This window comes from Lates calcarifer, linkage group LG18 (assembly GCF_001640805.2).
Source record: "Lates calcarifer isolate ASB-BC8 linkage group LG18, TLL_Latcal_v3, whole genome shotgun sequence".
NCBI classification, from domain to species: domain Eukaryota; kingdom Metazoa; phylum Chordata; class Actinopteri; family Centropomidae; genus Lates; species Lates calcarifer.
This window is the reverse complement of record NC_066850.1, coordinates 906,400-922,135: the sequence shown is the minus strand read 5'-3', so window position 1 is coordinate 922,135 and position 15,736 is coordinate 906,400. Positions and strand designations below refer to the sequence as shown.

The window sequence follows — 15,736 nt, the reverse complement described above, 5'->3', positions numbered from 1 at the left end:
CACTGGGTACCAGAATCACTGTACATTAGGGCTGTATGCTGCTTTGAGGACATGTCATTATCTCACACTGAGGAAATTAGAGTCTGACACTGACACACATGTAGATACAGTACATTAAACTCAGTACTGTGAAAACTACATTATCACAGCAAGGGGTCTCAGTATAGTTAATACTAAGTACTTCAGCAGCCACCTCTTCCTCTCTGTTATAGTTCAACCTAAGGTGCTTCAGAAAACACCTGCACTCCTCACAGCCTGTCTGATATGAGTCTGAGAGGCAGCCTTTCTATGGAACAGTTATTGATGCACGCAGCTATAGAATAAGCCATAATCAGTGTCCTTATATTCCCTACAGTTAGGTGAGATCAATCCATGAACCAGGTGTCCATCACTTTCATGAAATGGTGGAAACATACTGAGGATGTGGAGGATGAACCTGAAAGATTGATGGCAGATTCTAATCATCTGTCAGGGCTTGTTGAGCTGTTTTCAGACATGTGTAGTGTTAACTTTGCAGCAGTGAATAAATACCATGAATTATATTTTAAACTGATGATCTCTGGTCATAAGTAAAATATGTCTGGGAGGAATAAGGACGTTTATGTTGGCTGAACTGAGCGAATCACATCACGGTAATAACCTCAGCTGGGAGAGTTTTCTGGAAATAAATGAGAGCGTCTGGTTAATCTCCGTCCACTTGCGTCGATATCACAGCGCCGCCTGTGCGTAAAGATGTAAAACTGGGTAATGTGGTTATTAGTGCGCCTGGAGTCGGGCGTGGCCGGCTCGTCTGCCGTGGGGGCTGCAGCCGTAGTCTGCTCCGGGGCTGCTTGATGCTCCATGATGGATGAGGAGTGACAGATCGGGGTTAGCCGCCAGGGGAGTCCATTTTCTTCGAGCGCACGGTCCTACTCGAGGAGAAAGCAGAGGAGGACAGACAGCGGCGAGCAGAGGAGGAACGGCCGAGAAACAGAGAGGAACGACCGACTTCCACCCCTCCTCTTTCCCTCTCCGTCACTCCCTCCCTCCTCTCTCTCTCTCTCTCTCTCGCTCCTCTACACTCTCGTACACCACAGCCTATAGTGGGCTTTACCCGGGACTGCACCGCATTGACGCTGCTGCTGCTGCCAGCCGACCCAACCCACTGAACTAACACACTCTGTCTCTGGATGCTGTTACACACAGCTGGAAACTGGATGCTGTGCGGAGTGTGTGTGTGTGTGTGTGTGTGTGTGTGGATATGCAACAATTCCCTCTCTACCTCTCTCTGCTTCTTCCCCTCTGGAGCCGGACTCTGATTCGCTGTCCTGCTCGGTAATGTCAAGACTTTGGGAGCGGGAGTGACTCGGGGAGGAGGAGGAGGAGGAGGAGGAGGAGGCGGTTTGGAGATTGTTGCAGCTGCAGCGCACCGCGACACACTGGGATATAACTTACAAGTCTGCAAAGCTCACGCCACGAATATAGGTATTTAGTTGCAGCCGTGAGCCCCCCCTCCCCTCCCCTCTGAGCTGTTTCCAACATGGGTGTTGACTGAATGGAGGAGAGTCCCCGCGCTGCTACAGAGGTATGAGGATGCACTTGTGAGGATTCAAACTCCGCTCCATCTTTCCTGGACCATGCAGATTCTGCCGCCTAGGACGTTATTTGTGTTACTCGCCCACGCACATGTGTTAGTATCTCTGAGAAATAATGGAGAGGTGCGAACTGAAGAGGACGGCAACACGAGCGCGTACTCTGCCAGGACTTTCCATGGGTCACTGCGAGAGAGTCATCAAAACAAAGCCAGGGACCGCGCGCTCTCGGCGGGATATGCCACAGGTGCGTCCTCGGGGGAACTGCAGGCGCAGCGGGCAATTAGCAGAGGAACCCTTAACTCCACTCACCCCTGGAAGAGGGTCAGTGCGGGAGAAACGAGGCGAATTGGACACAACAAACACGACTTCAATAGGACTGTGACACCCGTGGAGGATCCCAACGCCGTCTCACATTGGGACCCGACGCGCCACCATAATAAGAGGATAAAGTTGAATGGCGGTCTTAGTAGTACGAGGACGCCAGCAGGTGGACACTACAATGCGGCTAAGCCCTCTTCAATGGGCCAGGGAGAGGGAGGAGGGGGACCCGAGGAGGGGGACAGGCACAAGAGAGGCACAAAGGACGAGCAGAAGAGAGCCTGGAAGAGGGGGAGAACCCGGCTGAACAAAAGCGCAGTGCTTCTGGCGCAACCTCACGCGTCGCCTTGGGAACCCATCCCCAAGCCGGTGGCCCTCACCTCCACCGACCTGCCCTTTGACCTCTTCACCAGGAGGCCGGAGTTCTTCACTGTCCGAGAGGAGAACCCCTGGGACGCCACGCCGATCACGCCCCCGAGCTCGCAGGATTTCGGGGACGAGATCAAGAACCCCTTCTACCCGGTGACGAGCGAGACCTACGGCGCGTACGCGATCACGTGCGTGTCCGGGGTCATTTTCCTCGTGGGGATAGCGGGCAACATCGCTATCCTGTGCATCGTGTGCCAGAACTACTACATGAAGAGCATCTCCAACTCCCTGCTGGCTAACCTGGCTGTCTGGGATTTTGTGCTCATCTTCTTCTGCCTGCCCATGGTGGTGTTCCATGAACTGACCAAGTCCTGGCTGCTGGGCGAATTCACCTGCAAAGTGGTGCCCTACGTGGAGGTAATCACATTGTCTTGTGTGTGTGTGTTCTGCTCTGACTGTCTGCATGTAGAGAGTTGGGTTTCAGTTGTCACAGAGCAAACAGCACAGCTATAGGATGTCACCTCAGCCAACAACAAGAACTGTTTGTCACTTGCACACCTGCTGCTACTGGAGAGAGAACCTCACCTAGCCCCTGAGGCATGTAGGCACATGAGTACACAGCAGGACAGCTCAGTACCTCCTTTCACCCTGACTCATATACAACACTCTATATCCTGATGCCTGTGTGTACAGTCGATTAAAAACGTTGCAGGTGCACACACTCTCTCTCTCTCTCACTCTGTCTCTCCTTGTCCTTGTTTTCTGTTTGTCTTTCACACACCTGTGTTCCTGAGTGGAGGGATGAGAGACAGGTTGTTTACACCGTGCTAATACCTTCTCTTTATGTGCTTACTGCAATTACACCGGTGTCAGATTCACCTCTTTTTGAATAGAGCAGGGGTTTTCAGCTCAGGGGTCTTAAGCCTGTTTTGAATGGCCATTGTCAGAACCTGGCACAAGGAAAGAGGAGACAACAGGCATTGTTTCAAAGGTTTATCTTAACCCAAATACAACATGAACGTCTGGGTGGTGTCTGAGGTGAATGAGTGAGTGGAGGGTGTAGTGTGGTGCAGCAAACCCAGAAAAGACTAGACGTCAGGAGACCGAGAGTCTGGCAGCGAGCCACAGCAGGTGACCAGAACTTCAACCCCACCCTCTGTCACATACTGAGCGTGGTAATATGAGTGAACAGTATGTTATTGTCCTCATATTGCCTTGTTTCTATGCATTAGTCATTTCAAGATGCTGAGCCCTGGTTTTTACAAAATGAAACGCTTTGATTGAAAAACCATTTTCCAAAACATCCGGACAGAGAGATGCAGCCACCAGTTTCCAACATTCACAGAGGTCAGTCATTTCACTGTGAAACTGACTCATAAATCCAACACCAAGCAACGCTTCTCTCTGAAATTCATGTGCACAGCCTCTCAGTTAAAGATCGCTGCTGCTGATAGTTCTGCAAGAAATTAGACCACAAGCAGAGAAATATAAAGATAGCATGTAACAGTATGTGTTCACTGAGCACTGAGGTGCAGGTTTAGTGGTCACAGGGCCACTGACAGTGTCCCATGCATACGTTTATGTGCAGCAGCCTGTGGATTTAAATCAGTAACAGTAGAGGTTGCACCCTCCTCACTGACGACACTGAAGGTACTTTATAATCATGTGGTCTCATTTGCTGTTTCTCTGTTGTACAGGATGTCACAAACACCCTGTGAGTGCATATGTTTTAATTATGTGGGATCAGAGAGAACAGACCTCCTCCTGGTGCTACTGCACACGACTTTCCCAAGAACCACAGGATATTATTTAATACTTTTAATAACACACATTTAGTGCCTACACCACAAGGCTATTCTTAATACACAGCGTGTGTGTGTGTGTGTGTGTGTGTGTGTGTGTGTGTGTGTGGAGGAGTGGCGCTGGCTTGTCTCTGAGAATTTACTTTAACATGTGAATATGCATTCTGTATCTATCAGGACATGTGCACTGGGGCCTGTCTATGTTCACAGTCACTTCAGTGTGTGTGTGTGTGTGTGTGTGTGTGTGTGTGTGTGTGCATATGTGTGTGTCAAGACAGGCCGTGAGTAATGTAGCCTGGGGCTCACACTCTCCCTGTGGAACATTCAGTGAAACACACACACACACACACACTCTCAGCCTATGGAGTGACTTTATTCTTCACTTAACCCAAATTCAGTCACAGGAGACGTCAACGTTCGACCTGAAATCTAGAGACTCCCAACACACAGGCACGTTCGTGCAAACATGAAACCCAACTTTATGTGCACATGCATGCATAATCAGAAGGTGGCACAGATGATGTATCAGTGTCTGCTGAGAGAGGAGTCTCCTGTGGTGCTGCCTTCAGTAAACCTTGTTTTATTCGCTGTTTAGTGGAGTGTGGAATTTTCCAAACCTCAAAGAGAAAGCAATTTTAGGAGTGAGATGTGAGTGAACACGGCAGGGAAATTGTACGAATGCTGCACGGAGTAAAATGCGAGGTGAAGCCGGCCTGCATTATTTCAGATACGCTCCCGTTTCATGCTGCTGTCACTGCACACGACACCTCCAGGCGCTGATGCGCAGAGGAGCAAATTCAGGCAAAACTAATGGGCAATAATTGGGTTTCTGCACCTGGCGGTTGATTAGGATAAGACTTGAAAGTAGGCTAACGTAACAAATAACCAGTGCAGTAAGCATTTTATAAGCCAGAGGGGGAATGAGTCATTTGTCAAGGTTCGTTCAGAACTACACAGCTGTAACAGTGATTCTGAAAAATGTTTTTGTCTCATTAACCTTAAACAAAGACACAAATCATGAAAAAGCAAGTGCAGGATGATGAGCTCTGTTAATAACTTTAGGTGTTTAACAGCATGAAGACACAGCTGTTTACAAGATCAGAGTGATGACACCTCCAACACACACAACCCCAGTCCTTTGGTCAGATTTACTCATGAGGCTGTCAAACATAACCTGTCTGTTATTTTGAAAGCAGACACACATGCAGCAGCCTGATGATTCCTCTAATTAGCAGACAGACACTGCTGCGTTCACACCTTTTTAAAACCTGATTCATCAGGGGACAGAAATCTAATGATTCCCTAAGGACACGTTCAGCGCTGCCTTACACCACGTCACCATGTGATGTATAGTTTCAGCCATATTGGTTAATAGTACATGTGCAGACATTATTATAAAATAGTACAACAATGTGCAGGCATTCCTTTAGTTTGCATGTCTCATTTATAGATCAGGCCTCCACTGCTCTGTACAATACCCTGCAGTCACAGACTGTAGGCTGCCTCTGCTATGGTACAGTGGGCTTCAGCAGGCAGAGAGAGAAACAGACTATTGAAGCTGAGCAGGAAAGAGGCTGAGGGAGGTGATAGAGCGACAGACGGGTAGAAACAGAGAGAGAGAGGAGAGAGAGGGGTGAATGGAGCTGCAGGGGGCCAGAGGTTGGTAATGGCAGCACATACATCAGTTTGACACGTTCTCATTCACCGCTCACACACATGCACGCACACACTTTCAATTAACGATCAGGATTACACGATTTGGTTTTACCACGACCAGGAATATGAGGCTGCTGCTCAGAACCAGGAGAGCCCACGATGCAGTTACACTTCTCCTTCTAGTATCCTGCATTGTACAACCACAACTTCCTTAATCACCCAGGATAATTACTCTCATTGAACCAGCTCTGGAGACGTCTGCCTCCTCAAAGAAAACAGGTCCAGTCTCTCACAGTTTCTGTCTAATCTAGCTAAGCACACACACACACACACACACACCACACACCACACACAGTCAGCAGGGTGTGCTGATCCTCCAGATGGGAGGGATGGCCTTCTCTCCACTGATCACTGCCCACGGCTGTTCTCCCTCTCTCTCCCCCTTTCTCTCTCTCTCTCTCTGCATCAGCTATCTGTGATTAGAAGTGAGCCTCAGGGGGAAGGCGCACACACACACACACACACACACACACACATATACAGTATATCAACACATAAACACAACTTAACGCCACAAAGAGACACACAAGGTGTCGTGCCCTCTGCGTTCTCAGTCGGTCTATTAGGCGCACGAATGATAGTTAATTGGAAGATATGTAAATTATTCAGGGTATATTAGTATTAGTGTCTCTACATAATACATGATGGTGAGTCCATGCAGTCAGCTGTTTGTCTGTGGATGAGTAGATATTGTGTTTTGTACGATGAGACAAGACCACACGACAACACGAAGCAGAGATTAGAGTGGCTGTTGGATGCAATTAACCAAATTGAAAATTATCCATGTAAATATGAAATATTCATTGGATGATTATCATTATGAATTAAGAAAAAGAACAGCGTATCAGTTTCGGATCAGCACAGACCAGGCCGACATGTAGGCAGCCTTCAACGCACACAACAGAAAAGAATATGAAAGCCAGTCCACTTTGTTTTGCTGCCGACATAATACATCCAGGCAGGAATCAATGACCTGGAATAAGACTCTCCAGCAGCCACTGTACACTGAGAGCAGAATACATTTTTTAATGTCCAGGGGAAATCTGCCACAGGTCAGGATGTAATTTAATGGGAGAGGAATTTATTGTCTGGAATTAACTGCCTCAGACACACTGTAAAAGACTGAGACACAAAGCAAGAGAGTGGAGGAGAGTACTGTAATTGATTGTTGCTATTAATGTAATTAAAGACAAGAAAGGAGAAAGTATGCGAGTGCTCGCCCTACTTATTTGTGAATTCTACAGCTGGTGGAGACAGTTCCTGTCTTCTTTTAGCCTAAGAATAGAAGAGAAAGAAAGAAATAGTCTGGCACATAATGTCCCACAGAACCACAACTCATCATTTTTACACACATTTTTTAAACACACGTAGACACAGAGATGCTAAAGTTCCAGGAAGATCATGTGATATAACTGAAAGCTCCTGAACAGACACTAAATTTATCTCAACACTTGGTCCACGTCATCTGTGTCTCTGCAGCTTTAAATCACATCTTGTGGTCCTCACAAATTTACTTCATCTGATTAGAGCCGAGCAGCTCCACCTGCTGAGGGAACGAGATGTGGCTGAAAGCTTTGAACCCGCAGCCCACAAGGATACACTCAGCCAGCCATAAACACACACACACCCCGTATGTATGCACCAGCCATACTTGTATTCATATCCACAAATCCCACAATAAGATACACATTTTAATAATTCTGCATAAATGTGGACATGCACAGACACAGACACACTCAGATATGGGCGTGCACGCTAACCCACAGCTCCTCTCTCTGCCTGTTAGATGGATGGTAGCTGTCAGTGGCAGGGTCTCTCTGGTTAGACTTATGGTCTGCCAGAGCCTGCACTGGGTCACACACTCAAACTAGAAAAAGGACTGCAGCTGGAATAAGCCTTTGTCTCAGTACCATAAGGCTGTAGGTGTGTGTGTGTGTGTGTGTTGTTGTGTCTCCACATTAGCCCATCCATCACCTGATAACACCCATTACCCCTGACAGCGGCTGTCGTCACAGTACGGCCGCACAGGCTCCACCAGTCCTCGTTAAGACCCAATTAATAACACGAGGCCTTTGTGCCACCAACTCACAAGACCTTTAATCAGGAAGTTAATGGGCCGTTATTAAAAACAGCACTGGGGGAAAATGTCTGTCACCTGCTGAGGAACCTGAAAAACACATGTTACGGATGAAAGACCTTTTCATGTTCCTTTTTTCTTTCTTTGATTCTTTGAGCTCTTGAAGTCTAAGGCTGAGTTGAAAAATGTCCTGAGCTACTTCACAAGTCAGTTTATGAAATGAAATTTTACTCGATAACTTAACAGGCTCGAAGGCAATATTGGTAATAAAAGCAACAATCTACAGATAATTTCCAACACTGTTTCCCGTCTGCTAATCTACGCTAGCTGGCTTTAGCCTTCTCTTAAAGGGACACTGAGGCGTCACAAAACGAAGGAACCATTATCCTGTTTCACATGATATAACTGTTTTAAATAAGTGGTAAGGTATAACTGATATAACCTCAGACACAGTGTTTCCAGCCCTGAGGCAGCAGGCTTGTTGTTTTGCCAGCTGTTAAAATGAACACGACAGGGTCAAGGCTGCTGTTTGGAAGAAATGCCACATTAGCATTGTTAATCATTCTGAACATGTCGTGGTTTATTTCTCTCTCGCTCCCCTGTTATTGTTCTCTATTCACTCTCACTCTCTCAACTCTTTCCCTCGTTCTTTAGTTTCTCCCACTCACTCATTACTTTCTTTCTCCTTTTCCATTCTTCTTCTGTCCCTGTTTCTCGTTCCCTCATTTGCATAACCCCCCTCCACAAACACACAGAGACCTTCATCACCACCAGGCCTGACTCTTGCACTCTCTCTCTCTCTCATCTCCCCTCCAGTACAAAGCTATGCTTGTTCGTCCTGCCCTTGCTCTCCGCCCCGACACGCTGATCAAAGCTGGGTTTCCTGCTCCTCCATGACGGCCTTTAAAGCCATTCCAGCCCTGTTGTTCAGGCCATGAAATATTCACCATGTGCAAGCACCTGTCCAAGTGTACTGGACTGGTTCATGTCTGTGGGAATACATATATATGATGCTTCTTTAACTATTAAAATAAAGGGATGCAGGGCCAATCTCTGTGAGTACTGAGGCATTTTCAACAGTTCCATCTGTGGAAAACACCTCGCTGTTCCACTAAAATATATTCCTAACACGCAGCGTTACAGCGTGTAAACTGTGGGGCGGGATGGAGATATAAATAGCAGACAGCAGTTTTAGTGAATGGTATCCACTCTGACAGATGAGTCAGAGAAGAGTCTGTTTCAGCAACGTTGCAGGTGAGGTTTTCCAAACACTGGAGACACAGAGAGGCAGTCACATCCTAGTAATATAGGGATATCAGATTAGCATGACCATAGTCAGTATTAGACAGACAACTATCAGGCAGAAAAGGTGACTGGGATGTAGAGATGGTTCCATAGTCTAATGAAAGATTCATTTGCTGCTCTGGGTATTTTACCAACTGAGAGCCAGATTCAAAATGGAACCCACCTGTGTAGAGATATCACTGTGACATAAACTCACTCATCCATGTATTTGTGTATCCTGCCTGCATTCTGTTTCTTTCACTCAGAGGTGGGACAGTTTTAACAACCTTTCCTCCTGTAACCACAAATTCAAATCCCGTCCCTGCAACTTTATATGAGCATGACTGACTTTTCTGAGCTCTAACAACACCTGTAGACACTGATGAAAAACAGCTTAGCTCACCACGGCTGCAGCATTTATTAGATTTTTGCGCGTCTGTCTTTCCAAGCACAGGTAACAAATGAAGAAAGATGACAACACCTGCCGAGGGCACTCAAATTCTGACACCTGCCCAAATCACCTCAGGGACAAATCTGTTCAGTTTGTATAATGATACATGTTTGGCTTAAATCAACTCCAAGTTGCTCTGAAAAAAGAAATAATGAATAATAATGCTTGTTCTGCTTTGGCAAAATTTCAGAACAGTTTGCTTCAATCATGATTATAAGATTGTGTGGTTACAGCAGGTAATAAACCCTCCTGGTCACAGCTATTGTTCAGAGAGCTGCAGTTTGTCTACCTCACTTACCCCTCACTGTTCCCTTTGGTCGCCCTTCATTAGCCTGGTTACAACCTCCATGTGTGTCAGGGGGTCAGTGTGTGTGTGGTGTGTGTGTGTGTGTGCATGTCAGGGCGAGACACACAGAACATCTTGCAGTGTGTGTACATCTATATCTGTCCAGGAAGTATGTGTTTAGAGCTCTAAAGCCGTGGCTCACTGGGGCCATCTGGGAAGCTGGCTGCTGTAATTAAATTTGCTATGAAGGGAGGAATCGGGGGAGGAAAGGGAGGAGGGGTGTACAAAGGGGAACACAGGGTGAGGAGAGGAAGAGAGGGAAGAGAGGAAGAGGAAAAAAGTGAAAGACAGAGGAAGAAAAGGTAAGCAAGGTGAGACAGGATCGAGGATGGGTGGAGTGGAGGGGGGACGTTCTGGTAGATTTGGTGCTGGAGGCAAAATCACAGAAGAAACTGGTTCGTGTAAGGACACACACACACACACACACACACACACACACACTCCAGCTGCAGAGGCATATTTTGCAGGGTGCCCACTCTGCCAAAATGACTGCTAATCCAACAGATGCTTTCACATGCTGAGGAGAATGTGTGCGCTCTCTTACAATGTGCAGAGTTTATACATCGTCACTGCCAGGTAATTATCTGAGATGACGGGAGTGAGTGAGACGTTAACAGGAGAACAGTGGAATCTTTACCAAGTGTGTTAATTAGTATAACTGCCATTGAACAGTGGGGGGGTGAAAATACATCTGAATGAGTGAATGCAGCTTTTAATCCACCCTCTCACTCGTCATGTGTGTGTGTGTTTTCACTCTCTCTCTCTCACACATGTACACATTCAGGGATGCTATGCCATTGTGTTCCTCTTGCTCTTCTGCTTGTAATTACAGCAGAGTCATGTGCACCTAAAGGTCAGTACCATTACTGAGTGTCCTGCTCTTTATCTATGTGGTGGTGGCTGACTTGTTGCCAGGTAGAAAGCCTCTGTTTGATGAAGAGGAATCTGTTAGTTTAGTTTCTCTGCAGCTGCTCTCCAAGGTTCTGCCAGATAACGTCAGACACGTTGGGCACTGGGGATCATTTCGTCAGTTCCTTGTTACTCTTTTATTCATTAAAGACCAGGGGGAGCTGACAACCTTGACTACAACTTAGAGAAGTGTCACATCAGTGTTGCCCATCTGTCAGTTGAAATGCCTGTAGATCATCACGTACACCACGCTGCTCTTAGCTCCAGCTCCAGCTCACTCTTGTCTCGACTCCTCTCCCCTACAGCCGTGTGCTGTTTCATGCATATTGTTTAAAGATATTAAACAGGCTCGGTGATGCACTCAGGGATCGTATATTTAAAGAGCCTGTGCATTTGTAGTAATCAGTGATGAAAGTGACTTTAATCCTGATAAATGTTTTCTGCTTCTTTCCTCAGGTGGCGTCCTTGGGTGTGACCACGTTTACCCTGTGCGCTCTGTGCATCGACCGCTTCCGTGCGGCCACCAACGTCCAGATGTACTACGAGATGATCGAGAACTGCACATCTACAACTGCCAAGCTGGCTGTGATCTGGATTGGCGCCCTCCTCTTGGCCCTCCCGGAGCTCCTCATTCGACAGCTGGTGGCAGAGGACACGGGGATCCCAGACGAGCCTCCTGTCGAGCGCTGCATCATCAAGATATCCACCTCGCTTCCCGACATGCTCTACGTGCTGGGTCTGACCTACGAGGGCGCTCGGCTGTGGTGGTGCTTCGGCTGCTACTTTTGCTTGCCCACCCTCTTCACCATTGGGTGCTCGTTGGTGACAGCGCGCAAGATCCGGCGCGCGGAGCAGGCCAGCGTGCGCAGCAACAAGAAGCAGATCCGCCTGGAGAGCCAGATGAACTGCACCGTGGTGGCGCTGGCAATCGTCTACGGTGCGTGCGTGGTGCCTGAGAACATCTGCAACATAGTGTCTGCGTACATGGCGGCCGGCGTCCCTGAGCACACCATGTCCGTCCTCCACCTTCTCTCCCAGCTGCTGCTCTTCTGCCGGGCCGCCGTGACGCCGGCGCTGCTGCTCCTCCTGTGTCGCCCGCTGGGCAGGGCCTTCATAGACTGCTGCTGTTGCTGCTGCTGCTGTAACCACGCGCCCTCCTCGGCTACGGCCAGTGACGATAACGAGCACGAGTGCACCACCGAGCTGGAGCTGTCGCCGTTCAGCACCATCCGCAGGGAGCTGAGTAACTACACGCCGGCTGGCTCCAACTGCTAAACTGACATTCCTCATCAGGGATGGAGAGTTCTCTAGCCTGCTATCTGCCTGTGGCTAGCAGTTCTTAGGCCTGGCTGGGAGCGATCTGCCTTACCTAGTCTGGTCACGTTTTTAAATGGGTGCATGGAGGAAGTGGGACACTGAATAATCACACTCAGCCAGTGTCCTATGTCCTTACAATAAAACTGTACATCTACAGTAACTGTATAACCCATATTTCCCAGGAAAGCTAACAAAAAGCAACATCTCACTCATGCCCTGGGGTGCTCTTATAACAGGGTCAGTACATATTTTTAGCAATCCTGCCTGAAACCTTACAATCCTCCCTGCTGTACCTTGTATGCCTAAATACCTTTGGACAGTTGGGACGGTCTCTTAACCTGTCTGATGTCTGCTTCCTCTCGAGGTTCGAATCAAGTTAATTTCATTTAATTAACCTGATTCTGAGGAAGAAGAAAAAACAGTCGGCCTCATTACTGACAGGTAAAGGTGATAATATTTATACTGTACAATCTACAAATGATTGTACTGAATATGTCACATTAAAGTTCTGTTAAAATTAACAAAACAGTTTGTGAAGATTAACGTGTTTGGCCACCACAAATAATATTTATGAATGGGAAACTCTGTACCACAAATCTTAGGGGAGACAGAATCAATTCCAATCACCTTCCAAATGTGTCACTGGTGAATTACTAAGCTAATTAATCAGAGAACAGCCTTGTACAATAATTTAAACCTCAGCATCCACCAGGCTGACACTGCCTATACATGTACAGGACTCGGTTTACAGACCACAGCAGCTGCAGCTGTACAGTTCCTATAACGGTGCACGCATGGGAACGAGGCTTCTGATAATTAAACTAGCGCTGGGCGTCTCTGCAGTAATGGCAGTTTGCAAGAGGAAAACACAAAGACAACACTGTATGTTGCACTGGAGAATCCAAATGTACACAACACTCACACTGTATATTGAAAAATATCCAGCTGACTCAACACAACTGGGCTGGTCTCAGAGAACAACAACATGGACTTGAGTGGAATGAATTGGTTTGGAATGGACTCATTGAAATTACATTAGAGTTGAATGAGTCAGATGAAACACTACAGATTAAATTGAATGAATATGAATTGAGTGGAAAGTAATGGAACATAACACTGTAGGATGGACTCTGGACTGAAGATGAATATGTGCACTACACTGTTGTATCATGTTACGCCTTACACTTTGGGCTGTATATATACTGTACTTTCTTTGGTGCTCTTATGATGAATGCGCTGTAAACAACAAATCCATTGGTTCGACTTGGAATCACAGGTAATTGAGTTGTGAGCTGTGTTTTTCTGGTCAAGAAGACAGATCACTGTTACCTGAGACACAGATAGTTCAAAGAGCTCTGCTGCATCTTTGAGTATAAATACTGCTTTTATGATGAGCGACGGCCGTTTGATAGCAACACTACGAGTACGTGGCACTTTATTTTACAGTGCAGTAGGTACTTAGTGCTTAACAGACCACTGGTAAATACTGATAAATAAAATGTAATTGACAGTGTAGAGTTATATTTCAGTAGATGCAATAATTAACTAGTTTCTACATATTTTATTCAATTGGTACAGAAATATAATTTGTGTCGGTTCTGTTCTGTAACAGTAGATCAGTCAGTTACTGGATAATTACGCCATATTATTAACTTATTACAAAAAAGTGCCAATATTGCATAAAAATGCTGTAAATACTAGTGACTCCTGGGCTGTAAATATAAGTGGAATTATATATTTGTACCAATAATCACTGAAGTCCATAGTAAACTGTCATTTTTGGTCTTTCTTTATGATTCCTGAACTGTAAAACAAAGTGCTACCACAACTATACAAATCAAATCAAAGGCAAGGCCACAACAGGACACTGCTGAAGTTAGCTAGCTAGCTACAGCTAAGAAAGTCCTCCAGCGACAAACGTGACTGCAGCAGATGTAGAAATAAGAGGCTGCCTTTGTCGGCTCATGTCTGAGATGAAGGATCCTCTGCGTCAGCAAACATTTTTACAGTGTAAAATTCTTGACCTCTAAATCCCTTTGCAGTTTCATTACTTGGGTTTTTAAGGAGAACCAGTGTAATGTTTTTCAGTGTATAAATTTACACGTGTATTGTACTGTAAATCTGTTTTCTTAATCCTACTTATCAGACCTGGGTCAGAACAAGGTTCAAACCACCACGTCACCTCTCACCCTGCAGGTAACTGAGGTCACATTGAAAACGGAGCAGCCCCAACATCTGCTACCATCAGGGACATATGAAGAGGAGTGTTTAACATTCAGATTACGTGGTGGTGAACTCTGTGATGACCCAGGTGTGATGTTCATTGTTATACTGTATATTGCGATGAATCTTTTCCGTACGATTCTGCACTGCCAAACACCTTCTCTCTGTCTGTCTCTTGTGCTCTTGTGGTAGTAGCACACTATCTCTGGGTGTCTCTGAGCGCGGAGGTCAGTTTACCCTCGGCTCCATCAGTACAGGAGCAATATGACTACAAAGCATGAAGCATACGGAGTTTGACAGCACCCTAAATATACGCGTTCAGTATAGTGAGAAACTGTGGGTAAAGGCTCGAGGCAGCAGCCTGTTGGCTCTAATGAACTCCAGTTTATGAGCTCCAAGAGATCCAGCTGGACGTAGCCTCTGGTTGGCGCTGCCTGCAGTTCTTCATGTTAATGGAGGAAACGGGCGAGAGCACAGCAGCTCTGCAACACAACACCCCGCCGCCTGTTCGACAACTCTTTTTATTACCATCACTATCAGGGCGGTGTGGGCCAACATGTAAACCTGTCCAGGGATTTCAGTCGATATGGCCTCACACAAGCCGAGTTCTCCCCCATTAAATCTCTTTTTTGATGGGACTCGTGTGTAAACTGACCTCCTGAACCTAATTATCTTTCTTCTGCATATATCTGGGAGTATAGCTCATTCTAAATGGCTCAGTGTGTAGTGACGTGGTTCAAACTATTGATGAAGTGATTCTTGTAAATCAGTCAGTGAGACGTTTATTCTGAACTTTGTGAGTATCCTCTTCACTCTGAGCAAAATGTGTCTGTATTTGATACCTGAAAATGTTAAGCACACGGCCACTATTGTCTAGTCTAGTCACTGGTTTCTAAATAGCTTTTTATATAGCCAAAAAACTGTCCCTTTGTTTATCAAAGAACTTTATCTTGAAAACTGTATATTAAAATCCTAAATGTACTGTTACTGTTGTGTTGATTTATTGTGTGTGTTAAGGTCAGTAGCTGTTGTTGTTGCCATGGATACAATTAGTGAATCCAGCAAGTTAGTGTTGCTGTTCCATCAGAGACAGATTTAAAAAGAGGAGTCAAAAGCGATGCATCGCATAAATCTACACAGGTCCTCTGTGAGACTGACAGTCATTAATGACGTGCTCCTTTAACTACATGTTGTGAACTTCCAGAAAAAAATGTATAGCTGAATATTCACTTCTTCATCAGTAGGATGAATCTTTAGAAGAGGTATCTGTGGTTAACTTGTGGCAGTCTGCAGAGCGAGACGTACCGGACAAATTAAGAACTGAACAAATAACACAGGCGCTCGCTTCCC

At 46.2% G+C, this 15,736-nt stretch overlaps 1 protein-coding gene across 1 annotated transcript; it reads left to right on the top strand.

Annotated features, from left to right (window-relative positions):
* Window positions 1-705: 705 nt before the first annotated feature.
* On the top strand, window positions 706-15,373 carry gpr37b (G protein-coupled receptor 37b). The gene is made up of 2 exons (XM_018687432.2): window positions 706-2,678; window positions 11,303-15,373. The coding sequence occupies exons 1-2, from the start codon at window positions 1,617-1,619 to the stop codon at window positions 12,119-12,121; spliced, it is 1,881 nt and encodes a 626-aa protein (XP_018542948.1). The 5' UTR covers window positions 706-1,616; the 3' UTR covers window positions 12,122-15,373.
* The last annotated feature ends 363 nt before the right edge of the window (window positions 15,374-15,736 follow it).